Here is a 21,615-nt window from a genome sequence, read left to right as displayed (position 1 = left end):
AGCACAATAACTGCTCCACGGGCAACACTCAGCCAGCTAAATAGAGCACTGCTCAGACCCTGCTACCGCCAGAAGAAACAGAACAAAATGACTCCACAGGATTCCTAATAGTACACCCTATTTGTCCTTGCATAAATCAGTTTTCAACAACACAAACAATCCAAGTGAAGCAAAAAAAAAAAAAAAACTCAGACAAATCTGTGGGAGGAAACAAGTGAATCCTCTGAAGTGCTTCCTACTGCATAAAGAGTTGAGCAATCAGAACATAGGAGGGTGAAGGCATACTTCATTAACCCTGGTGTAATTGCCGTTTCCTTTTTTATTTTGGTATGTGGGGGGGAAAGAACTACACTGTTGGTTGGTTGCTGATGCAATTTGACCACGAGTGCAGCCGAGAATGACATTGATTACAACGAGGCTGCTGCATTTCCGTACGGATGAGAATGGGAGAAAGACACGTGTAACTGTAAGAATATTCCTCTTACTCTGGCACATCCTCTCTGATCTTGGGGTCAGTGATCTCCTTGTAGATGGCGGTAGACTGCACCTCCTCCAGAGGACACATGATGCCGTACTCCTCGCACCCGTGGGCCTGAACCAGGGGGTCCATCCGGTGAGGGTCGAACATGATGTTGTTGGGTGTCACCAGCAACACCCCGCTCACCGCACCCTGAATCAACAAAGAGGGATTAGAACTTTTAATACATACAAATGAACAGCTTTGCATGTTTATCTACCACCCAAAGATAATCAAAAGCACCTCTGCCACATAAGCAACTGGAGGTCAAATCCATTTTAGACCACAAATGTCCTAAATCAAGTACAAATTATTGACTGCCAGCGCTGACCACTTCAATGCTTTCATTTGGTACCTAGGAGTGAATCAGCAGCAGTTCAATACCATAGATCTGTGTGTGTGTGTGTGTGTGTGTGTGTGTGTGTGTGTGTGTGTGTGTGTGTGTCTGAGAACAGGACAGCTGCCTGGACACAGCAGTGTGTTGGCACGCACGCACGCACACACGCACGTGCACGCACACACACACACACACACACACACACACACGCACACACTTTCAGACGGGTAGTGATGGACCAGCTGGGTGAAGCCTGTGTGTATTTCAATGTAGGACGTCCTGGGAGCAGCCTGCTCTGAATCTGAACACACACACCCAATCTGACTAGATATCTTTTGACCCATTATTGATGCCACTGCTGTAACATCCAAACCTCATATTTTATTTTTAGAAAACAAACAACACCTTTTAGATTTAGACTCAAACCTCCATTTGATGAAAGTGGTCATGAACAGAGATAACGAAGATTTAAACACCACATTTAAGCACAACAGAATTTAGATAAATCAGTTTGCAACATCTTAAGTTGCTGCACAGTCCCAGAACACCAAAACAACATTAACTATAATCAGCAGAATTAAACTACAGTCAGCAGGAGAGATGCTTCTTCATGTTCTGGTCTACAAGGTTATTCATATCTGCCCACACATGTGCCCACAGTGTTTACTGTACTCTCATTATATCCTTAAATAAATGTAACAACAACAAACTGCAAAGCATTTGTTTTATAACAGTTCAATGCATTTTGGTGTAATAACTTTCTTTTAAACTGCCTTGTTTACATCTACTTTAGTTATTATTTCATATATTGCTGAGAATACCATAGAAGGGCACAGAAAGAGCGACAGGAGCCAGAAAAAAATATGTTTCTGCCACTGTCAGGTTATTAACAGACAGCAATGCAACAATTGGATTCTCATATCATATCATATTGAAAAGAAAAAGCTGCAGAAAATCAACAGCTTTTCTGTAGAGTTTGTTTTAAGTACATTCTTTTTCTTTTATTTGTCTAGTAATTGCACATTGGTAGCTAATCTTTGTGACTGTGCGTTGAGTAACTGCAGCTGGCAGCTCTTCTGTAGGTTTATATATATAGTTTGATTCTTTGATATCAATACAACCACTTCTCTTGTTCCATCAGACACATATTTTTTGTTGACAATTTTGCTTTCGACTGCAGAATTGTGCAGTTATCTGACACATCCTCAGTAAGTATTACACACACACACACACACACACACACACACACACACACACACACACACACACACACACACACACACACACACACACACACACACACACACACACACACACACACACACACACACACACAGCTGTATCTTACCTTGCCATCAGTGATGTACTTGCAGTTGATCTTGAGGAACTTCTCTGTGAGGGCCTCTTCCTCCTCGGAGGTGGATGACACCACTCTGGACTGGCGCAGGGCAGAGAACACTGGAGGGTAAATGCCTTCTGGTCTGGGGGGGCCATCGGAGTCCTGGAGGTAGGATGGTGTAATTAGGAGAGGGGAGGAAATAGACACCATTTGTCAGTGAATACTTTTATAACACATTATTATCATCTGTTCATGAGGCTGGACTAGTTTGTCCTTCGTTACAATAAAACAAAAAAGGAAACGTTTTAAAGTTTAGTTTTGAATAAAACGATGATGATGATTCCAAAACTAATAAAAGCAACAGTAGAAAAGTTGTGTTCTACATTATCCTGGTGCCATAATGCATCATATCTAAATCTCTAAATACCATTCAACCAAACAGGGTTAATAATAAGCACTGTCGAACAGGCATAGCTTGGTTCACTTGGTAACAAATTTGTGTCTCATTTCATCAAACTAATGTGTGTGAGTCTCTAAATGTATTATCTATATATAAACAGACATTTTCTGCACAGCAGGACAATCAAGTTAAAAGAAATCCAAAGACAAGCCAAATGAATGTGCCTCCTGTATATGAGCTTCACACGGGCAATTACATGAAAAACATTCATATGAGACTGAAGCTTTAATTATTGTGCTTTTTGCACGACTTGATGCCTAGTTACTGTTATTTTGATTCGACATGCCATTGAGTCGGTGGGAGTGGTGGGGGGGTATTAATAGTTACACTGTTTATTCAGTGTAATAAGTGAATGCAAGATAAACAACTGTAAATATATGTAATACTCTAATATGAAATATGTTAAATTAACATTAAATACATTTAATTCAACTGATAATTTTAATTAATAATGTTTGTAGTTGTTTTGAGTCTCTTTGGGGTCATTGGTTGTTTTGCCTCTTTTTGAGGTTGTTTTGTATCTTTTGGAAGTTATTGTTTTGCATCTCTTTAAAGCTCTTTTGCATCTCTTCGTAGTCAACTTGTGTCTCTTTGTGGCAGTTTAAATCTCTTTGTAGTTAACTTGTGTCTCTTTGTGGCAGTTTAAATCTCTTTGTAGTCATTTTGCATGGGCCTGCATGCAGTAGATCTGTTCAGAGATCAGTCTATGATACCCTGACTCTGGTGGGGGGCTGTGTCACCCCTGGTCAACCCATCCATGTGCTGAGTGACCTTGGGCACAAAAACTCCTTTACTCTTGTGTCAAGCATCCTTTATTCTTCAGTGGTTATATTGAATATGGACTGCTGCAACACATGTTAATATGTTAATAAAGATCTAAAAAGCTGTAACGGAAACTGAACTGTTGAACAATGTTATTAAGAATAATTTGCAGATATGCTCATATGATTAATTATGAAAAAAATAATAAATATGCTTCCTCATAATTTGTTTGTCCAAAATCTGCCAGATGCTCCACAGCCAAGAAGGAATGTAAATTATGTCTCAACTATCTTGTTCTATTATATGTTCTCTCTCTCTCTCTCACACACACACACACACACACACACACACACACACACACACACACACACACACACACACACACACACACACACACACACACACACACACACACACACACACACACACACACACACACACACACAAGCAATTTTGTTACTGCCTCTTCATCTACTCCATGGTAACCCAGCAATCTGCTACAGATGGTGCATCTGCTGGGCTGGAAACACGGGGTGTGGTGGGTTTGGTGTTTCTACCAGTGACCTGTTGCCATGCAATGTCTGAGAGCCACGGGGAGGAACAGACTGGCTGTCTGACTGAATAAGTCCACAGGGACAACTGTCTGACTGGGAGATATTTTGTAGGACAGAGTTAACTGTTGGTTTGATTGACGGAACAATGCTCTGCAGGGTGGACTGTCCGTGATACTAAATGACTGTTGAAGGAGTCCAGTCAGATGGGAAGACGAGAAGAAGTGAGGGATTGGAGAAATATTCATGAGAAAGACAAAAAAAAAAGAGTATAAATTGCAACAGAAGCAACAAGAAAAGGAGCACAGTGCAAAGCTGCTGTGGAGAAATAAAAAGACAAGGAGATAAAAAGAGCTAAAGGCAATGAAAGAGTGATTGGAGTGAGGACAAAGAACAAAAGGGAAAAGGAGGACAGAGAGGAGTGCGTGGGAGTTATCATGGAGGGGGATTTCGACCGGGAGGGTGTCAAAAGCCGGTGGAGAAGTGAAGAGCAGTGAAGAGCTTAGAGAAGAGAGCCCGAGCCCATAACAACTGTCTGCTGTCCTCCTGACACCCACCCCCACACCTCCCCCTCTCCGTCTCCCGGTGCAGTCGACAAACAGCCTGCAGCTACTGACCCACACCGACACAAGTAGCCCAGACACCGGCAGCCAGGCAAGGCTGAGGGGGCCGGGCCAATCTGTTACAGCCAAAACAAGGCTCTCTGAAGGAGAAGAGAAAGGGACCTAAAAATGTAAAATGAAGATTAAGAAGAGGGGGACTGGATCTGAAAATAAAGTTTCAAGAACATCCTTGAAACAAAACAAAAAGAAAAAAGAGCAGGATCCCAGACCTATGAGAGCATGCTGTTGATGAATTTCAGATCTGAGGCCAAGCTGTTGAAGATGTGGACTGTGTGTAGGAACTGTTCAAACCAACTTGTCATCCACTTAAACTGAACACACCTCACCTACACAACTGCACTTAATCGCTCCACCTCCCAACGACTCATTCAAGCTGGCCTTCCTGCTCCAAGGTTAGACATAACAGGAGCAGCCTTTTTTCACCCAAACAAAATGAACGTTAACTAGTTAGAGTTGAACACACCTGGGACCAAAAACACACACACTCTCCACATGTGCAGCACACACCTGGGTTGAAATGAGCAGCTACAGATATCAAAACATGTCCTCCCTCATAGAAATACATAAACATAGTTTCCCTATCCCTCTCATTAAATCTGGCAGATCTGAGAAATGGGTGTTATGTGTTGGTAACATTATAACACGCATCACACGTCCCACACAGTCCACATGAGAGAGGACTGGGAAGACACACTTGGTGTCCATTAGCTGAGAGCTGCTGCTCATAAGGCACCACTAGGGTGACAGGTATTGATTTCTTTTGGTATAATGCCAAAATGTTGACTTGCACAAAGCTAAAACTGTTGAAATTGCGTTTGTACATTATGTTGCTGTGTGGGAAGATAACTGGCTGCAATCAAAGTAAATACAGTGAAGAGTAAACAATGAGATTAAGTTGGTCTGTTTAATTGGCTGCCAATGGTGGCATATTGTCAAAAGCTGACAATCTGTCCTCTTATTCATCTTTCAATGAGAAATTCTAGTTGGAAAAAAACCCCAACCTAGGCTCAGTTTCTCAATAGTCCACATGCATGGGACCTGATGGAGATGGTGTGAGGACCCTTGCTTGTGTAAATTCTTCATTTCCACCCGGGTTATGACTTATTCTCATTAGACAGAACCTGCACAGTCATGCTACATCAGATGATCATCCACCTGATCCAAACTTCCAATCACATCTCACACAGATCAAGCTGCCAACTCGTCTCTCTTCCCCGCAGTTTCTTCCCTGAGCACATGTGCTGCTCACTCCTTCCTGCTACACGCTGCTACTGGCTGCTTGTGCCGATTTCATTCTCCACCACCTCCAGCTGTCTGGTTCCTTATAAATGTTAATTACCAATGATATACTGGGGTTGGTCGACCTACTCCTTGTCGGTTCATTGTGCTTCAGGTTTAGACATTACTTCTAATGCCATTATCGGTTTGTCCAATACTTTGGTTTAAGACCAATCCGTGACACGTTGCTGTTAGCATTTAGCTCAAAGAAATGCTATACCTTACAGAGTCACTGGCGTGGCTGCAGACTGTTAGTCTTGTTTAAAGGTCCAGTGTATAATATTTGGGAGGATCTATTGGCAGAAATGGAATATAATATTCACTATTTTCATTAGTGATAATCACCTGAAAGTAAGAACTGTTGTGTTTTCGTTACCTTAGAATGAGCCGTTTTTATTTACAGAAGGAACGGATCCACTTCTACAGAGGCCGCCATGTTGAACCGCCATGTTTCTACCGTAGCCCAGAAGTGACAAAGCAACCACTGGCTCTAGATGTTTTTCGTGGCCACTGTAGTTTCTCCTACATGCTTGGAAAGGGAGGGTGAAGTGAGGGGTTGTAATATGCCACTACACTGCAAGATGCCACTGAATCCTACACACTGGCGCTTAAAAAAGTGACACAGTGCAAAGTGTATACACTGACCACAAGCTTTTATCCAAAATCAGGCTCATATCCTGCACACACACATAGGAAAACAGACCCAAGTGGGGCTTTTGTTACTCATTTCAGTTATTATATCCACACTAACTGACCTAAAAGAACTGCAGAAACGAGAGATCACTTTTCTCAATAATGCTGCTGCACATTACACACTTTCTTTATTGCACTCTGAATTATCTGGTCATTTACCCTGCTAATGCCTGAGGAATTTTCACTTTTTACAGTGGCACTTACTGTACTGTAAGTCGCTCTGAATATCTGCTAAATGCCTAACTAAACAGTAAATTGTGGTCTCTTGCTCCTTTATTCCTCAGTTATTAACTGGCTCGCTGACAAAGATTTAACATACCGTCCACTGAACCTAAAATCATGATGATTGATTGTTGATACCAAACAACATGAAAATGACAAATAGTGTTGCAAATAGAATGAGCACTTTCGAAAAAGGGAGCAACGAGTTCTCCAAGAGGTGTTAATCGGAAAACTTGATATATAATCTATTTGGTACAGTGGTAGACATACAGCCGACAGATCAATACACTTTTAGGCTAGGGAAGCTAAGGCAGCACCACCCTGCCACAGCCACCTCACATATTTCAAGCGAATATTGCTTTTCCAGGCTCCTGCTTTCTTTGCAATACTAAAATCCTCTAATATATGACCAGTGTTTGTCCTGCACTGGCCCCCTAGGCATCAAATATTTTCTCAGCTGGTGCTGGTGTGTGGTACTGTGAGGGATGATACTAACCGCGCCCGTCTCTTTATTACGGCCCGTATGAACCTTGAGCTTCATACAGACTTTTCATTTAAACTGCTAAACCGCACAGGTAAGGTAAGGTAATGGACAGCAGTGGTAGAAAAGGGAAGAGAGCAAAGACAACCTCACTGAAAAACTCTATAATGAAAACAATCAGACTTTATTTGACCTCATTTGAGGTGAGTCACGATATGTCAGTGTCCTGAAGTGACCAGATTCCAGTCAGAGTCTTGGAAATGGAATTTTTTCAGTGTGTGTGACATCAAAGGGAGAGAAAGAACACAGTGCAGCATAGTGGACAGGCTTACTGCACTGACATCCAAAGATGAAAGAGCTGCTGCGCTGGCCTCAGACTGTGAGTAACCACTGTGGGGGGAGAGGAGATGAGGGATGGAGGTGGACGGCAGGACGGACGCGTATTGAAATGGACGGACAGGAAGGGAAACGCCGAGGTGAGAGAAGGCGAGGAGGGATGCTGGGCAAAATAAGGCCTGACGGGGCCACCAGGAGCTCGTCTCTGAGGGTTTTGGGGGAGGTGGATGGAGCACGGCATCCCGGTAATCTACTCTACATGAAAGCTGTGAGGGGGGGTTGACATTGATGGTCCTGACAGGAGATAGGTGTAACAGTGTTAGACGACAGCTGTGGTGGGGCTACAGAAATCAATATCCTTTTAGTTTCCAACCAATATTTCTCTCAGTTAAAAGCAGGAGAGAAAAAAATCTAGATAGAGGCTGTGGCTCCTGTGAAATATGGCTTCTATCCAGGCTGTAGCGTGGTAGTGAGGACAGGGGGACATATATTGTGAATGCAAGTAATATATCAATAAAATACATTCTGTATATTCCCTAAATGTGTCATTTCTTTAACAAATCTGCCTAGGAATGTTTCCTTTTATATGGTATGTATACGAGTTGCATTTGTCTCAGTGTAATAATAAAGATTTCAGAGAGGAAGCCTACAGGTGCTACCCGGCTTTGACCTTGACAGTGACACATGGTGCAATCAAAAATCAATCCACAGCTCCACCTTGTGGGCATGGTCACGTTCTGCAAGAGGGAGCACACAATTGTTGGGATTCATCAAACGCCCCGATATCAAACAGACGCCCCGATGAGCTGAGATACTGGCTTTGTTTAAATGTAATATTTTTTTTGTTAAACACAAGATTCTTACTAAAACATAGCAGGTGCTGCATTTCAGGGGATGAAACCTGTTCAGATGAGTGAGATCATCACAAACGCACCTATGTGGCACCAGATATATAGGTAATCTAAAATGAGTCTACTTCCTCCACTACTAATTTTAGATCACGCCACAGTGGAAGAGGAAGGAAGGAAGGAGGGAGGCAAAAGAGGTGCCAAAAGAGGAAGAGACGGGGAAGGTCACAGTAGTGGCTGTGCCACCAAGGTGAGTAAGCGTGCGCGTGTATGTGTGAGTATGAGCAGGAGGAGGGTCTGGATAGGACAAAGAGGACGCGCCTGCCCACACAGATGACCAGAGAGCAAGTATGCCAGTGAGCCGGTGGCTGCCAAATAATCCGACGACAGCAAGACCGCCAGCCGGAAAGTCAGCCAGCTCCCCATGCACGCACGCACACACACACGCGCGCTCGCACACACATTCACACAGCCAGCCAACGATCCATGCCTGCAAGATGTGTTACTTTCTGCTGCCAATACCAGCAGGCCGGCAGGCAGACCGAGAGCATGAAGACACTTCAGAGCTGCCTTATCTGGCCTTTAGCTGTATCAGAGAAACACTGAACAACTTGGCTGGATTAGTTTACCTTGCTAACTGACGCATGGGCAGTGTTGTATAACAAATGCATCAAAGCATATGATGGATTCATAATTCACAGTAGATGCTCTATAGATTTATGATTAGACAATTTGGAAATCTCATCTTTTCCAGTTATCTCTGTGTAAACAATTGTCAGACAGTCCAATTTTGTCACTTGTCTATTAAACTCACCATCCATGGAGGTTTTCAGGGCAAGCATTGGAAAAAGAACTTGTGCGAAACAATATCTGGAGACATCTTGGATGACAACTTACACTACATACACAAACGCTCCATAAATGCTAGGCTAGTGCTTCTTCCAATTTAAGGTGTTACACAGGTTCAGCTATTCCTAAGTAAACTCCACAGCATCTTCCTGGAGGCGTATTTTCTCTATCCTAACTTTATGCAATTTATGTTCTTTCCTTTAGATTTCTGTCTATTTTGTCAGTTTGAACTCTTCACTATGTTATTATGTGTTTCTGTGGGTTCATCATATTCTGTGGTACTGGTTTTATTTGATGGAAAACTGAAGCATACAACTGTGTGAACACCATCGAAGCTTCAGTAAAAATACGTAGACAAATGCATATGATCTCAGCCACACAAATGTATCCCTGTATTATTCTGCAGTGAAAAACCTCTTATGTTTAATGGCTTTGATTATTTGTCAGGTTATTTGAACATCTAATAGGCTTTTTAAACATCTGGTGCTAGAGCTGACTCTTTTTATATCCAAAAGTAAAAAAAGGAGCATCTGAAAGTGGTTTCTCCTCAGAGCACTCGTCTTCATCGGGGTTATACAAGCTATTTGCTGCTTGCATTGCTATTACTATACACCTCCCAGAGCCATTTATTTGGATAATATCCTCATTGAGACGAGCATGCCGAGCACCAAAATAGGCTTGTAATTAAAAGATGCCGGGGATTCTGGAGAAGAAATAAAAAAGAAGCCGTGTGAGTTATTAAGGTCCTTCCTGTAGTTTAAAAACCAAACGGCACCTGGATGCTGCTCGCTTCTCCAAGACTACCAAATGACACACACAGGAAGAGAGAGAGAGAGAGAGAGAGACAGGAGTTTGCAGGCAGACACACACAAACATGCAGAGTTGACAGATACAGACGCACGCTTTCACACACAGACAGATAAACACACACACACACACACACACACACACACACACACACACACACACACACACACACACACACACACACACACACACACACACACACACACACACACACACACACACACACACACACACACACAACGCCTCCACAAACACATACAGAGTTGGCACATCGGGTGAGGTAATGTTCCCTCCCTTCTGCCTTCCAAGCACACTTCCTCTGCCTGGAATAATTGCTGCCTGGCTGCTTGTCTGGTAGAGCGAGCTGCTCCGTTCATTAGTTGCTCTAAATATCAGACACGGCATCACTTTTAAAGGCTTAATTTCTCTGCAGTCACAGCCCTTCTCTCTGATCCTCGCCCGCCGAGAGCCGCAGAATATGCTCCTGTTCTCGCAGGCATGACCTAAATAGATAAGTAGTAAATGAACGGGGCCCTTTCTTTTGGCAACCGTGGAGAAATTAACGGACAGAGATGAGAGCAGACGAAAAAGGGGAGCGCTTGTGGTGGGAGGGTGTCTAAACTCGAGTGGAGCGGCAGTGGAAGTGATTGCGATGGTATCCGTGTTCTTTTTAAAAGCGGGAAAAACAAGACGTCCGTTTCCATGGGGACCAGCAAACAGTCATATTTCTTAAGGGACTACTGGGCTTCCTGTGGTGCTTAGTGATTGGCTCATTCAGATGCTGCAGACACCTGAGGGAGATAGCTCATACTGCTGGTCTTAGAGCTGGGAAGACAGGATGTGCATGGCTCACTGGACCAGACCTGAAGTCGCTTCAGACACTAACAAGGCGCCTCTAACCTCCAGCTTGTCTCCGTTTCTTATGCAACACCAGTGAAGCTGAGAGGGACAAGTGGGGAAAATATGATGTCATGTCGTAAATTTAGCCATATATCAGAGCAGGGATGAAAACCCACCACTAAACAACAAGGTGACAAGGGATATTGTGTATCAGACTTATCATCAATGTTTACATGAAACAGAGTCAATGTGTGATAACTTAAACCAAGCACTTGGAGCTGGTCAAAATCCATCTGGCCACATTAACAACTATGTATGAATGCAATGTATTTTCATCTTCATGTAAAGAAACTATAATAATGAATCAAACCCACATTGCCCTCAGCAGCTTGAATACTAATTAAGAGCAACGCATTGGTCCGTTTCACACATGCGCTTTTTTCTGTAAATGCTTCAGCAAATTTACATGTCAGCTTGCATGTTTGAAAAGTACCACAAGCTGTTTTTTTCGATACCAATTGCTCTGGCAGTCTGCATCTCCCTCTGTACAGTAGGTCAATGTGAATATAAAGCATCCATATTAATGGACGCAGCACTTACAAGGTCAAGCTCTTCTTAGACATACAAATACAATAAAACACATGTATAAATGCATGTTTTGTGCTTCCTTGTTAATACAACAATATATTACATTTTACATGTCAAGTAAATTTAAATCAAAATAAATAACCTTTTAAAGAAATGCAAAGCAAAATTCAGGATTTAGAGAGAGTGTTTTATTGTGTAGTATTTTGTTGACCAGTGCCATAAATGCATAATTACATTTACTGTTTTATAGTGACTCAAGCATATTCTATGTTAAAGCAGCTTGCTAGGTTGTGACTATAAACAATACTAACAGTATAGTCCAAGATGATCAGATTTCTACTGGACTCTCTTATTTACATGTTTTGTTCCACAGTAATCTGAGTGGAAAGAGTATGGCATTGGAGGGGAAAGTGAAACATGATAAAAGAAGTCCTTGTTTTGAGCTGCTTTGACAACTCAAACAAGGAAAACACAGGGGAAAGAAACAACAGCTCTCTCAGAACAAGTAAGTCAGGGGTTGAGTGAGGTTTGAAACCAAGAGCAAATTTTAACCTTAAATAACAACAACCACAATTTATAAAAGAATATCAAATTATGGTTTATGGAAGATTTGCAAGTGTAACCACATCCTCGTAGTTATAACTGAAACTGTTCTAATTTATTGTTTTTCTGTTTGACTTGGGGTGATTTTATTGATGAAACTGGTTTGCTTTGCTGGTTTTTCGGTAGTCTAATGACATCTTGTCACATGGATTCCTACAGACTTTTCATCAAGGACCACAGAGGAATCTAAATCTTGGATTTTATTGTGCCGCTGACATTTCTGTAGCTGTGTGTGACTTAATGTCCTCCTTCTCATAATGTCAACAGAACTAAACCTCCATTGCCTGCAATCTTGCATTCTGTTTTTACAGTTTTCATAGCACAATGGAGAGAACATATATGTTCTCAGGCTTAATGCACTAGAAGAAAGACAAGAAGGGTCTCCATCGCACAGTGACTGTATGTCAAACACAGTACACACACACCACTTCCTGTCCTGTCCTTGGAGAATACAAGGCAGGTTTTATTGTCTGACCTATCCATGGAAATTATAGGCACCTCTTGTCCTTGACAGCATGACACATCATCCTGGATGTTCAACTTTAGGCTGACAATGATCAGAGCTTTAAAATGTGACAGCAATGGTTGAAGCATAAGTCAGTGTTTGCGTATATGGTGTGTGTGAATGTGTGTATATGCCGTTGACAGAGAGGCACTGACAGCGTGTGCAAGCACTGTATGTGAGCTACTGTATATAGTGATCAGGTGCCTTTAGGTCTAACAGTTTCAGAGTCCAAAATTAAGATGCAGGGAAAGTTGATCTTTGGTGGCTGACTGGATAGAACATTGGAATGCATTTGTTTGTTTGTTTGCAGCCTTTGGTATTTTTATGTTCGCTCACTGTGATCAATAGGTACTTGCCATCTCTGACCAAATATAAAAAAAGTGGCCCAGAATCTCACAATTAAAATGTTCACCATTTACCCTCTTCTTTTTTGTTACCTGGATGACAAACTTAAACAGTAACATACAATAGCAGACACGACGCTACTACAAAAAACAAAAAAAGACGGCCGATAAAATCTGTTGCATGTAAGAGTGATACGTTTTATATGATTGTTGCTACGTTGATTATTTCATACAATTCTTGTTCTAACCATAAATAACAGTAAGGTTAACATACTACATTGTCTGAATGTGTGAGATTGTGCGTCAGAGCTGTGGTCAACATACCGTCACCTTCTCTAAATCAGCTTCTGAGGAGGTGGGAGACAGGGGGCTGATGGGACTGAGGGAAGGGGAGCTCCCGACACTGGAGATGTACTCGGGATCAGGAACGTACAGTACCTGCAAACACAATCCATGTCTGTATTTACACAGGCGCTGCCTTTGTGCAAACACGCATTGCACACCACACATGCACGTACAGGGAGAACTGTGAGAATCTATCTCGCACACACATATGCACACAGCCCAACCAGATGTTTGACATGGCAAATAACATGAAATCATGTGAATAGCTGTCATGCTATTGACAAGAATAAACAGAGAAAAGGAGAGTGACGGTAAATCAACATGTGAGAATTAGCAGCAATGTGAACTGATGGTTTTCATGTAGTTAGAACACATGCAGTAACTGAAGGCAATGCTTTACATTAAGTTTGAGTGTGAGTATCTGTATCTGTTGTGTAATGTGATGACAAAAAAGGGGAATGGCTATTGAAAGGTGCTTTCTTGCTGCAAGTTAGGTAAGAAGACTGATCCTGTGAATCATGGTAGGCTTTCCAAATTCTGCCTATAATTAAAAATACAGGGATCCCCTGTGATAGTATAAGAAACGTTATCTCTACAATGACTACTTCTGTAGGGATTATTCAGGATTGACATGTTTGGACCTATACAATATCTAATATAAGAGAAAATAGGATAGAAGGTAGTAAAGCCTTAAATTTGTTACTGAATTTCTTTTTAGATTGTAGATTTTTGGCTTGCACAAGAATTTAGATGAAACATCAACCTAAGTACAGCTACATCTACATCTACATCTACATCTAACTACAGCTTTAGGGTTAAAGAAATTAGCTGTTTTAGATGTAGCAGAACTTGTGCTTTAGGAGCTGAAGGAGAAGAGGAATGCTGGTTCAGTAAGTGCTCTCCACCACCCCACTGTTTGGACGCAGCTCAACTAATTGTTTGCCGAGAGCTGCCAACGGGATTGGCGTATGCGTCTCGTCTCCATTTGTCCGGATTTCAAATTGATGCCAAGAAATACAGAGACAAAATATCGTTTTTGGATGTTTGTCACATTCTCCCATTAAAAAAACTAATTTAGAATTTGTCTATTGGGTCTATTGCCCTAAAGAAGGAAAAAACAAACGTGAAAGCCAGGGAAGCTGGCAGTGTATTTAGCGGGCTAAAGATGGGACGCTTGTGTCATGTTGTCGGAACTAAAGCGTCTTTGGGAGCATTAAGGATCACACATATTATTATACCTTTTTAGAAACAAAATAGGCCCTTTGCAATGAATTGCATCCTAATGGGACAAGTGACACTGTAATTAGCAGGCAATTAACTGGGGATACAGATCGTAGGGATGTGAACAGTGAGTCAGCAAACTGCTCTGAGAAAGTAGGAGGATAAACACATGCAGCATGTTATGTTCCCGCCAAAACCTTCTATCTCCAGTTTTTTCCACCTATATTCTCACATGTGCTGTAAAAAATGTTTAGTGATTGTGCGATCAAGGCCAACGATTGGGAATGCATTATGAACTGTCAAAAACAGCTATTACGAGTTTAACCGGTTGGTGAGATGCTGTAGATATGAGGTTGCTGTTAGACAGTGATGAAGTGATGCAGCTGAATATATCAGTGATGGCGTGCACGGCGGTTCACACCTGGCCAGGCACCACTGCTCTGGAGAACAGCTTGTTCAGCTGAACCAGTTCGTTCGGTGTGGTGTCAAACTTGAGCGCAATGCTGTTCAACGTGTCCCGCGATTCCACCTGGACCACAAAACAAGAGAGAGGACACAAAATCACACTCCTGCTTCTGTTCAGGGCATTTCCAGAAAGCTGTACAGGGTAGACTTGGAGATGATTATGAGAGGCAGAGAGAGGAAAGATGAAAAACTATGCAAAGCTGTGCACTTATTACTTTAAAAGGTTTTAATGTTGCTTGATTTTTGCATGTTAGATTTTGGGATGTTATGCAAATTAAAGCTGTCAGTTGTTGACCAGGAATAGATTCCCACGGGAAGCAATGTTGCTGGTAGAAATATGAATGTCACCAGCAGTCATTTAGCAACATCTACCTTTTTTTACTTTAAATCAGTGAGGTTGCTTTTATGTGCACAAATACGACTATGCATGAAAATGATTATCTTTTTAATTACATGATGAATCATTTAGTCTATAAAGCACCAAATACCCTTTATAGTTTCCCCACACCCAAGGTGATTGTTCAATTACAGGTCCATCCAGCTTTAGATTTTTTCCCCATGTTGATGCGTTGTACACAGGCTGTAGTAAGGGACAGAGAAAGTGAAGTGTAGTTTAAGAGTGTGTTTGTCTGTCCTGGAGGCTAGTACATCACGATGCAGGTTAATGTTAGCAGTTCTGCCCTGCTCTTTATTGTTGTTGAATTTTCTAAACTGTTGTAACGTTAACAGTGAAAATATTCTATAAATCAAAATCAAATGTTTCTCTATTTCCATGTCTTCTACATGGAGCAACAGCTGATACAATATGCCAGTGACTGTTGTCCTTCATTTTAAAAGATGTAGATGTATCTACCTATTATGAAATTAAATTGTTTTATTTTTAGTGGTCAATCTGCCATCATTATCATTGCAAACTGCACGTGTGAGAATGGAAAGCTCGACAGTATAGCAACAGTAACTGAGGTGGGGCTTAGCAAAAGATAGTTTGTCTGACAAACAGCTGTAAGCCTAAAGATATTCAGATTACAAGAATACCAAAGAAAAGTAGCAAATCCTCACTTTTGAGTGACCACATTAAGCAGAAGAAGATAGCCTAGTCTTCTTCATGTAAGTCGAGGCTCAGCGTATCGTGCAGGCTGCTGTTGTGGCTACATCCGGTGCTCAGCTGCTGCACCCTGCAGTTTGACACAGGTGCATTTGCTTGTCTCCACTAGTTAAAATCCATACAACAGAGATGTTCTCCACGTGTCTGAACTAGTTAAGCATCTAACATGCCCAATGGGAATTTCTACCTTCCAAATAAGGATGACAACCATGTCAGAAAGCGCCTGTATGTGTGAGGAAGATGGTATGAGTGAAAAAATTGTGCTCAGGGGAGCAAACCCCTGAAAACCAGACAGGCAGGGCTGACTTTGAGCTGCGTATAATTAGGACAGGATAATGGCACTGTGTGTTTTAGTGAAACAGTCATGGGACTGCCTCCGTGGTTCTCAGCCTGTGTGTGTGTATGTGCAAACAGAACCAAGGAAAGGACAGCTTCTCCAAATTCTTGACATGACAGATTGTTTCCAGGAGGATATTCTTGCACAAACAGTCAGACAGAGACAGACACACAAAGCACAGTCACAGACAGGTAGTTGAGTAAGGGGAACCAAGACAGACAAGCTGGAACATTAGTAACACGTGTGTGTGAGGCAGTCACACATGACATGATCAGGATCAGATCATGTCAACAGATAACATTGAGGGGAAGAAGCAGAAAACTCAGAGGACGCTAGCAACCAGTGAATGTTTTCAGATGAAATACCAACAGTGACATGCACTAACTCAAGCTCCAAAAACAGACCATTTTGTCTCCAGGTAACAACACGAGTCATTGTGAAGTGAAAGATTAGAAGCTTTCACATCTTTCCCTGTATTACATGGGTGTCATGCAGCATTTCATGAGACCAAGTCCTTAATAAACTCAGAAACTCAGAAATGAAGTGTGCATGCATGGGTTTGGGCTTGAAACAGAGCTCTCAAGAATTAATATTTCACAAATTTGAAATATACAAAGTGTACTTGATTTAGCAAGAACAACAGAGCCATATGGGATCATCCCAAGAATCTGTGGCTCCGAAAGGCAAGCAAATCAAGCACTCAGCAGCACAAATATTCAAAGTGTGTTATTTAGCCTGTTAGCTTGAGCATCTTCTGAGGATGGGATAAAGCAGGGCTTTACAGAGTGGGGCCAAGGCTGGGGACAGGAACAATGTAGCTGTGGACTGGTTTGTGAAGAAATCAGTGTTAAATACAATATGTAGTGTATTTCCTCTCAGTCGTGGGAAAAACACTGCAGGAGGCAGTGCGTTCCCAGAGAGGAGCAGGAACATTAGACATTCAAACAAACCCTGCAGAAAACTCCAAGACATGTTGGATGTGTACTGTACTTAATTTCTAATCAACTTCAGCATAATGTTAGTCAATGTGTCTGATACCAAATATAGGAGTCATTTGAAATTATTAATAATCATGGTTTTTTGAATTGTTTACAAATTTAATAAATGAATTCAGCCAAACAACCATCCATATTGAGGCTATGGCTGAAGCAGCACCACTTCAGGCAACCAGAGAAATAACAACAACATTGATACAACGTCTGGAAAAACACTCCTAGTGTAATAAAGATGTATGATAAAAAAGACTAGCTAATGATGGCAGAAATCCTGCAGGAACAGCAAGTAAAAGGCTAATCACCATGACAGTACAGCGACAGTAATACTGCTGTGTCACATGTTTTGGTTTGAGAGCACAGCCCTTTAACGTTTGGAGCTGAAATGTCTTGTGATGCTGGTCACTTGCTTGTTGCTCCATCCTCCACTGTTGGGCAATTAAAAAAGATGGGGGGTACCTTAAATATAAACCAACCAAAATCTGTCTGCAAAGAGAGTTTTGAAATCCAGCGGTCTCAGCAGCTGTTGAAATAATGGTTGTGTCTGATTAACAGTCCTGTCATCGGGGGGGATTTCTTACATATTTCTTCATGTCCCTTTAATCTGGACTGAACTAGTGTTGGATATATTTGGGCTGAGAGTGCTAAACCAAGGCCCAGATTGCAGGCTACACTGGATTTGGAAGCCCTACCCTCTGGGGGGACAAACTAATCAGATCCGAGGTCAGTCACGCTGCTGGGATACAGTCTCCCTGACTCAGCAATGTGTGCAACTTTGTTTGGACGGCAATGAACAACACAGAGCAGGGATTCATTGTGCAGTATGGATTGGGTGCAGGGCTGACTGAGATAGTAGTTTCACAACACAGGTTTCATGGTGAGCCGTACACTGCACATGATGATGGGATGGGTCGAGATAGACTATTCTAGGCTACTAACTGGTTGCAGATGGATTAAAGGGAAGTGAGGACCAAAGGCAAACCTTTACATTTCCTTTACCCCTCAAACACCACCACAGACAATTATACTACAAAGACTGAAAACAAAATAACTATTGTCATATATCAGTATTGGTGTAGCAAGGGCCAAGTGGAAAATGACATAATGATTCACACATAGACTGGCTGTTAATCCAGATGTCTATTTCTGTTTTGTGTTCTCAGACAGATCTCCTTGAAGGGTCAAAGTGGAGATGCACAATAGCGGCAGTTTGTTGAGATGATTCAATTGCCCAGCTAGATTAAATGTTAATTTAATCATTTTCTAGAAACAAATCATGTTTCAAAATGCTATCTGATACCTTTAGATTTTCACTGCTTGTTCATTAGGCCACATTTAATTCAATAATTCAAAGTAGTGATTAAGTTAAAGGGAGGTTGCACAGCAACCACGGCAGTGAAGCCATGGACAAAGCTCACAGGCTCATGGCTGTCAGATTTAGTTTCCAGGTTTCGGATCACTGCCTGCCATGTGCACAGGTACATAGTTAAACAGTAGTCAGTCAGCAAAACATTTGGTTATAAACAATGCAGTGATGGTCTACAAACTGCACTAATGTTAAGAATTGACAGCATTGTTGTTCTTGTCTTCCGTTACTAATGATCAGATTGAGAAGCCAAATCCAGCAAAACAAACTGGGTTGATCCTCAACTGCTGAAGCAACTCAGTTTATACAGGAATGACTGAGTAACTGCGATGTTGAGGATTCATAGAGATGCCACTACTGATGCAGATGATCAAAAACCTGCATACTGAACAACCAGGTGTCTCTATGTTGCATGTAAACACCATATCCCAGACTGGATCATAACCAAGATAAGTGTCAAAACCAGGATACTTCATTTGCTACAAAGCACCTTGGTGCCTCCCACCACAGTGACTAAAAGAAACGGGTGAGGCAAAACCACAAAAAAGAAATAAGGAGGATGTGGTGACAGTTATGTGTCCCATCTCCAACATCTCCTCTGAACTGTATCATTAACAACTGCTCTTAGACGTCTTATGACCGTATCAAGGCCCATTCGTGATTTGTCATCTCATCAGCTCTGCAAAGGGAGTCGTACTGTTAACTCAGACAACAGCAGCATGTCAGCTTGATAAATATGCTGTCTGAAAGAGGACAGCGGGCGTCACAGAGATCAGACCCCCGAGTGGCAAAGTCCCTGTGACTCTACACAAACACGCATTCACAGTGTATTTACAACAAAGCCATAACAAGCAGGATAATAACTTGGTACATGGCTGGCATTTAAGATTTAAACTCAAAGTCTTGTTTTAAGGGACAACAGGAGTTGGCTTTTAGTTAGGAACATAAGGAGTTAATAATCATAAGGGCTCCTACAGTGTCAGAGCCTTTCATCCAGGCGGCTTCAGCACAGAGCATCGATTCTCCCTAGGTGCTATTTGCTACCGTCTCATCCATGAACTATTTATTTTTAGCTTTATAGCTCCTCTGTTGCTCAGCACAACACCAGCCCATATGACATTCAGGTCTACAGGACATTTACAGCTGCTCAGACACTGTTTTTATGTGAGTTTCTTAACCAGTCTGCAATATAAGGTCACATATTTGGCTTATATGGAAGAAACCTCTCCTTTTTGCACTACAAACTACATATCTTAAAGCTTAGCCTGACCAATGACAGCTGCTGACTCTTGTATCAAATAGCTGCTCTGGTAGTTCTTGTATCAGGAGCTCAGCCAATCAATATGGGTAAAAATATCTAGTGTTCAATGAAGTAAACACTGGCAACGCCAGGTGGTGGGCTGATCTTGGCACCAAATGTAGTGCAATAAAAGCATGATTCAAGTTTGCCTTTTAAGCTTAATTAGTCACTTCATTTACATGGGAAAGTAATATTAGAAACACAACTAGCTTCATACGTCACAGAACAACCACGGATCTACTAAAATGGCACACGTATGTGACTCCAGCAAACCTAAGAGGTACAGCCATTGATTGTACTGTAAGAGGAGCTATCTCTAACTCAATTAAGTGGCAGAGGACAGGGGACATGCAAATGTGACCCACTGATAAAGACCTGTTATTGACACTTTGACAGCAGAACGAGGGAGGGGAAGGGAAAGAGAGAGTAATCACAATCAGGTTCATAGCCACTAATGACAGGTGTATGCTACCTTCTTATCCTCTGGATCAATAATACCCATTATTCATCTCAAACTGGGGATGAATAATTAAGCTTCCTCCTCTTAGAATGACATCCGTCCTTTCTAGCAGAAGGGTAGAGGAAGGCCGTGGCAGCCATCTTGAGAGTGACTGACATCTAGCTAACGGTCACCTTGTTGAACAGGCAAGGACGCACAGATTCAACAAAGGCTGGACAACGAAAGACTAATGGCTCCATTAAAGAGTCTGCTGGCGTCTTGGTAAGAACATTAAGAATGGAACATGAGAGCAAATCTATGAGTGCTACTGCAAAAGGTCGACCAAGGAAATAAGATGCAATCTCATAGCTACGGCTCCTTGGTCAGATTATTAAGCAGAGAGGTGTTTAAAGGTAACCTTTCACAGGTGTTGGCTGGTCCACAGTTTAATGCAAGACCTGTTCCTGCACTGAGACCACCTCATATTATCAATGAAAAATGGGAAAGCAAAAAAAAGCAAAAAATATGGGAAAGCTGGAGAAGAGTTAAAGAGAAACCATAATCAGTGCAATGAATCAACTGTGTCGTCATCAAACTGGAAATAAATAATCAATAGCGTACGGTTTAATCACCCATAATGCCATATCAAAGCAGCTATCGCTCCTCATTTTATAATGAAGGATGAAGCCCGGCTTTAGCATGACAGTTGCCATGGTGACTTTGTCGTTACTATCCTAATGGCATGTGTATTGTGTGCAACTACAATCTTGCTGATCATTTGCAGACCTAAATTTAGACCCTCTATAAGTGACGGGGGGATAAAGTCACATTATTCTGTCCCTTTCAAGGGGACATAGAACAAATTTGCTGTCTCACTTTCAAGCTCTGATAGATCCCTCCTTATGCCAGGTTTTAACCTCCTGCTTCATGCTGTTATAGCCTTTCCACTGATGTACCAACACATATACAGGAGCCTAATGACACACGAGAACCAGCAAAGCAAAAAGATACTAACTATGATTTAGAAATGCAAAGCTTAGGCAGTATTTGAGCCAGGATTTT

The 21,615-nt window shown here is 41.9% G+C and overlaps 1 protein-coding gene across 6 annotated transcripts in view; it reads right to left on the bottom strand.

Annotated features, from left to right (window-relative positions):
• The window catches only part of oxr1a (oxidation resistance 1a), a 155,541-nt gene that overhangs the window by 19,847 nt on the left and 114,079 nt on the right, over positions 1 to 21,615 (bottom strand). For 4 of the 6 annotated variants that reach the window (XM_051405438.1, XM_051405437.1, XM_051405440.1 and 1 more), the window contains 4 exons: positions 14,971 to 15,078; positions 13,308 to 13,421; positions 2,203 to 2,355; positions 486 to 670 (listed from right to left, as the gene is read on the bottom strand). In XM_051405438.1, coding sequence (XP_051261398.1) covers positions 486 to 670; positions 2,203 to 2,355; positions 13,308 to 13,421; positions 14,971 to 15,078 — 560 coding nt within the window. The remainder of the gene's footprint in view (positions 1 to 485; positions 671 to 2,202; positions 2,356 to 13,307; positions 13,422 to 14,970; positions 15,079 to 21,615) is intronic. The other 2 variants (XM_051405441.1, XM_051405442.1) reach the window with 1 other exon arrangement.

The sequence above is a fragment of the Dicentrarchus labrax genome, unplaced genomic scaffold, assembly GCF_905237075.1.
Source record: "Dicentrarchus labrax unplaced genomic scaffold, dlabrax2021, whole genome shotgun sequence".
NCBI lineage: Eukaryota > Metazoa > Chordata > Actinopteri > Moronidae > Dicentrarchus > Dicentrarchus labrax.
The sequence above is the reverse complement of the archived record's forward strand: the minus strand, read 5'-3'. Positions and strand labels throughout refer to the sequence as shown.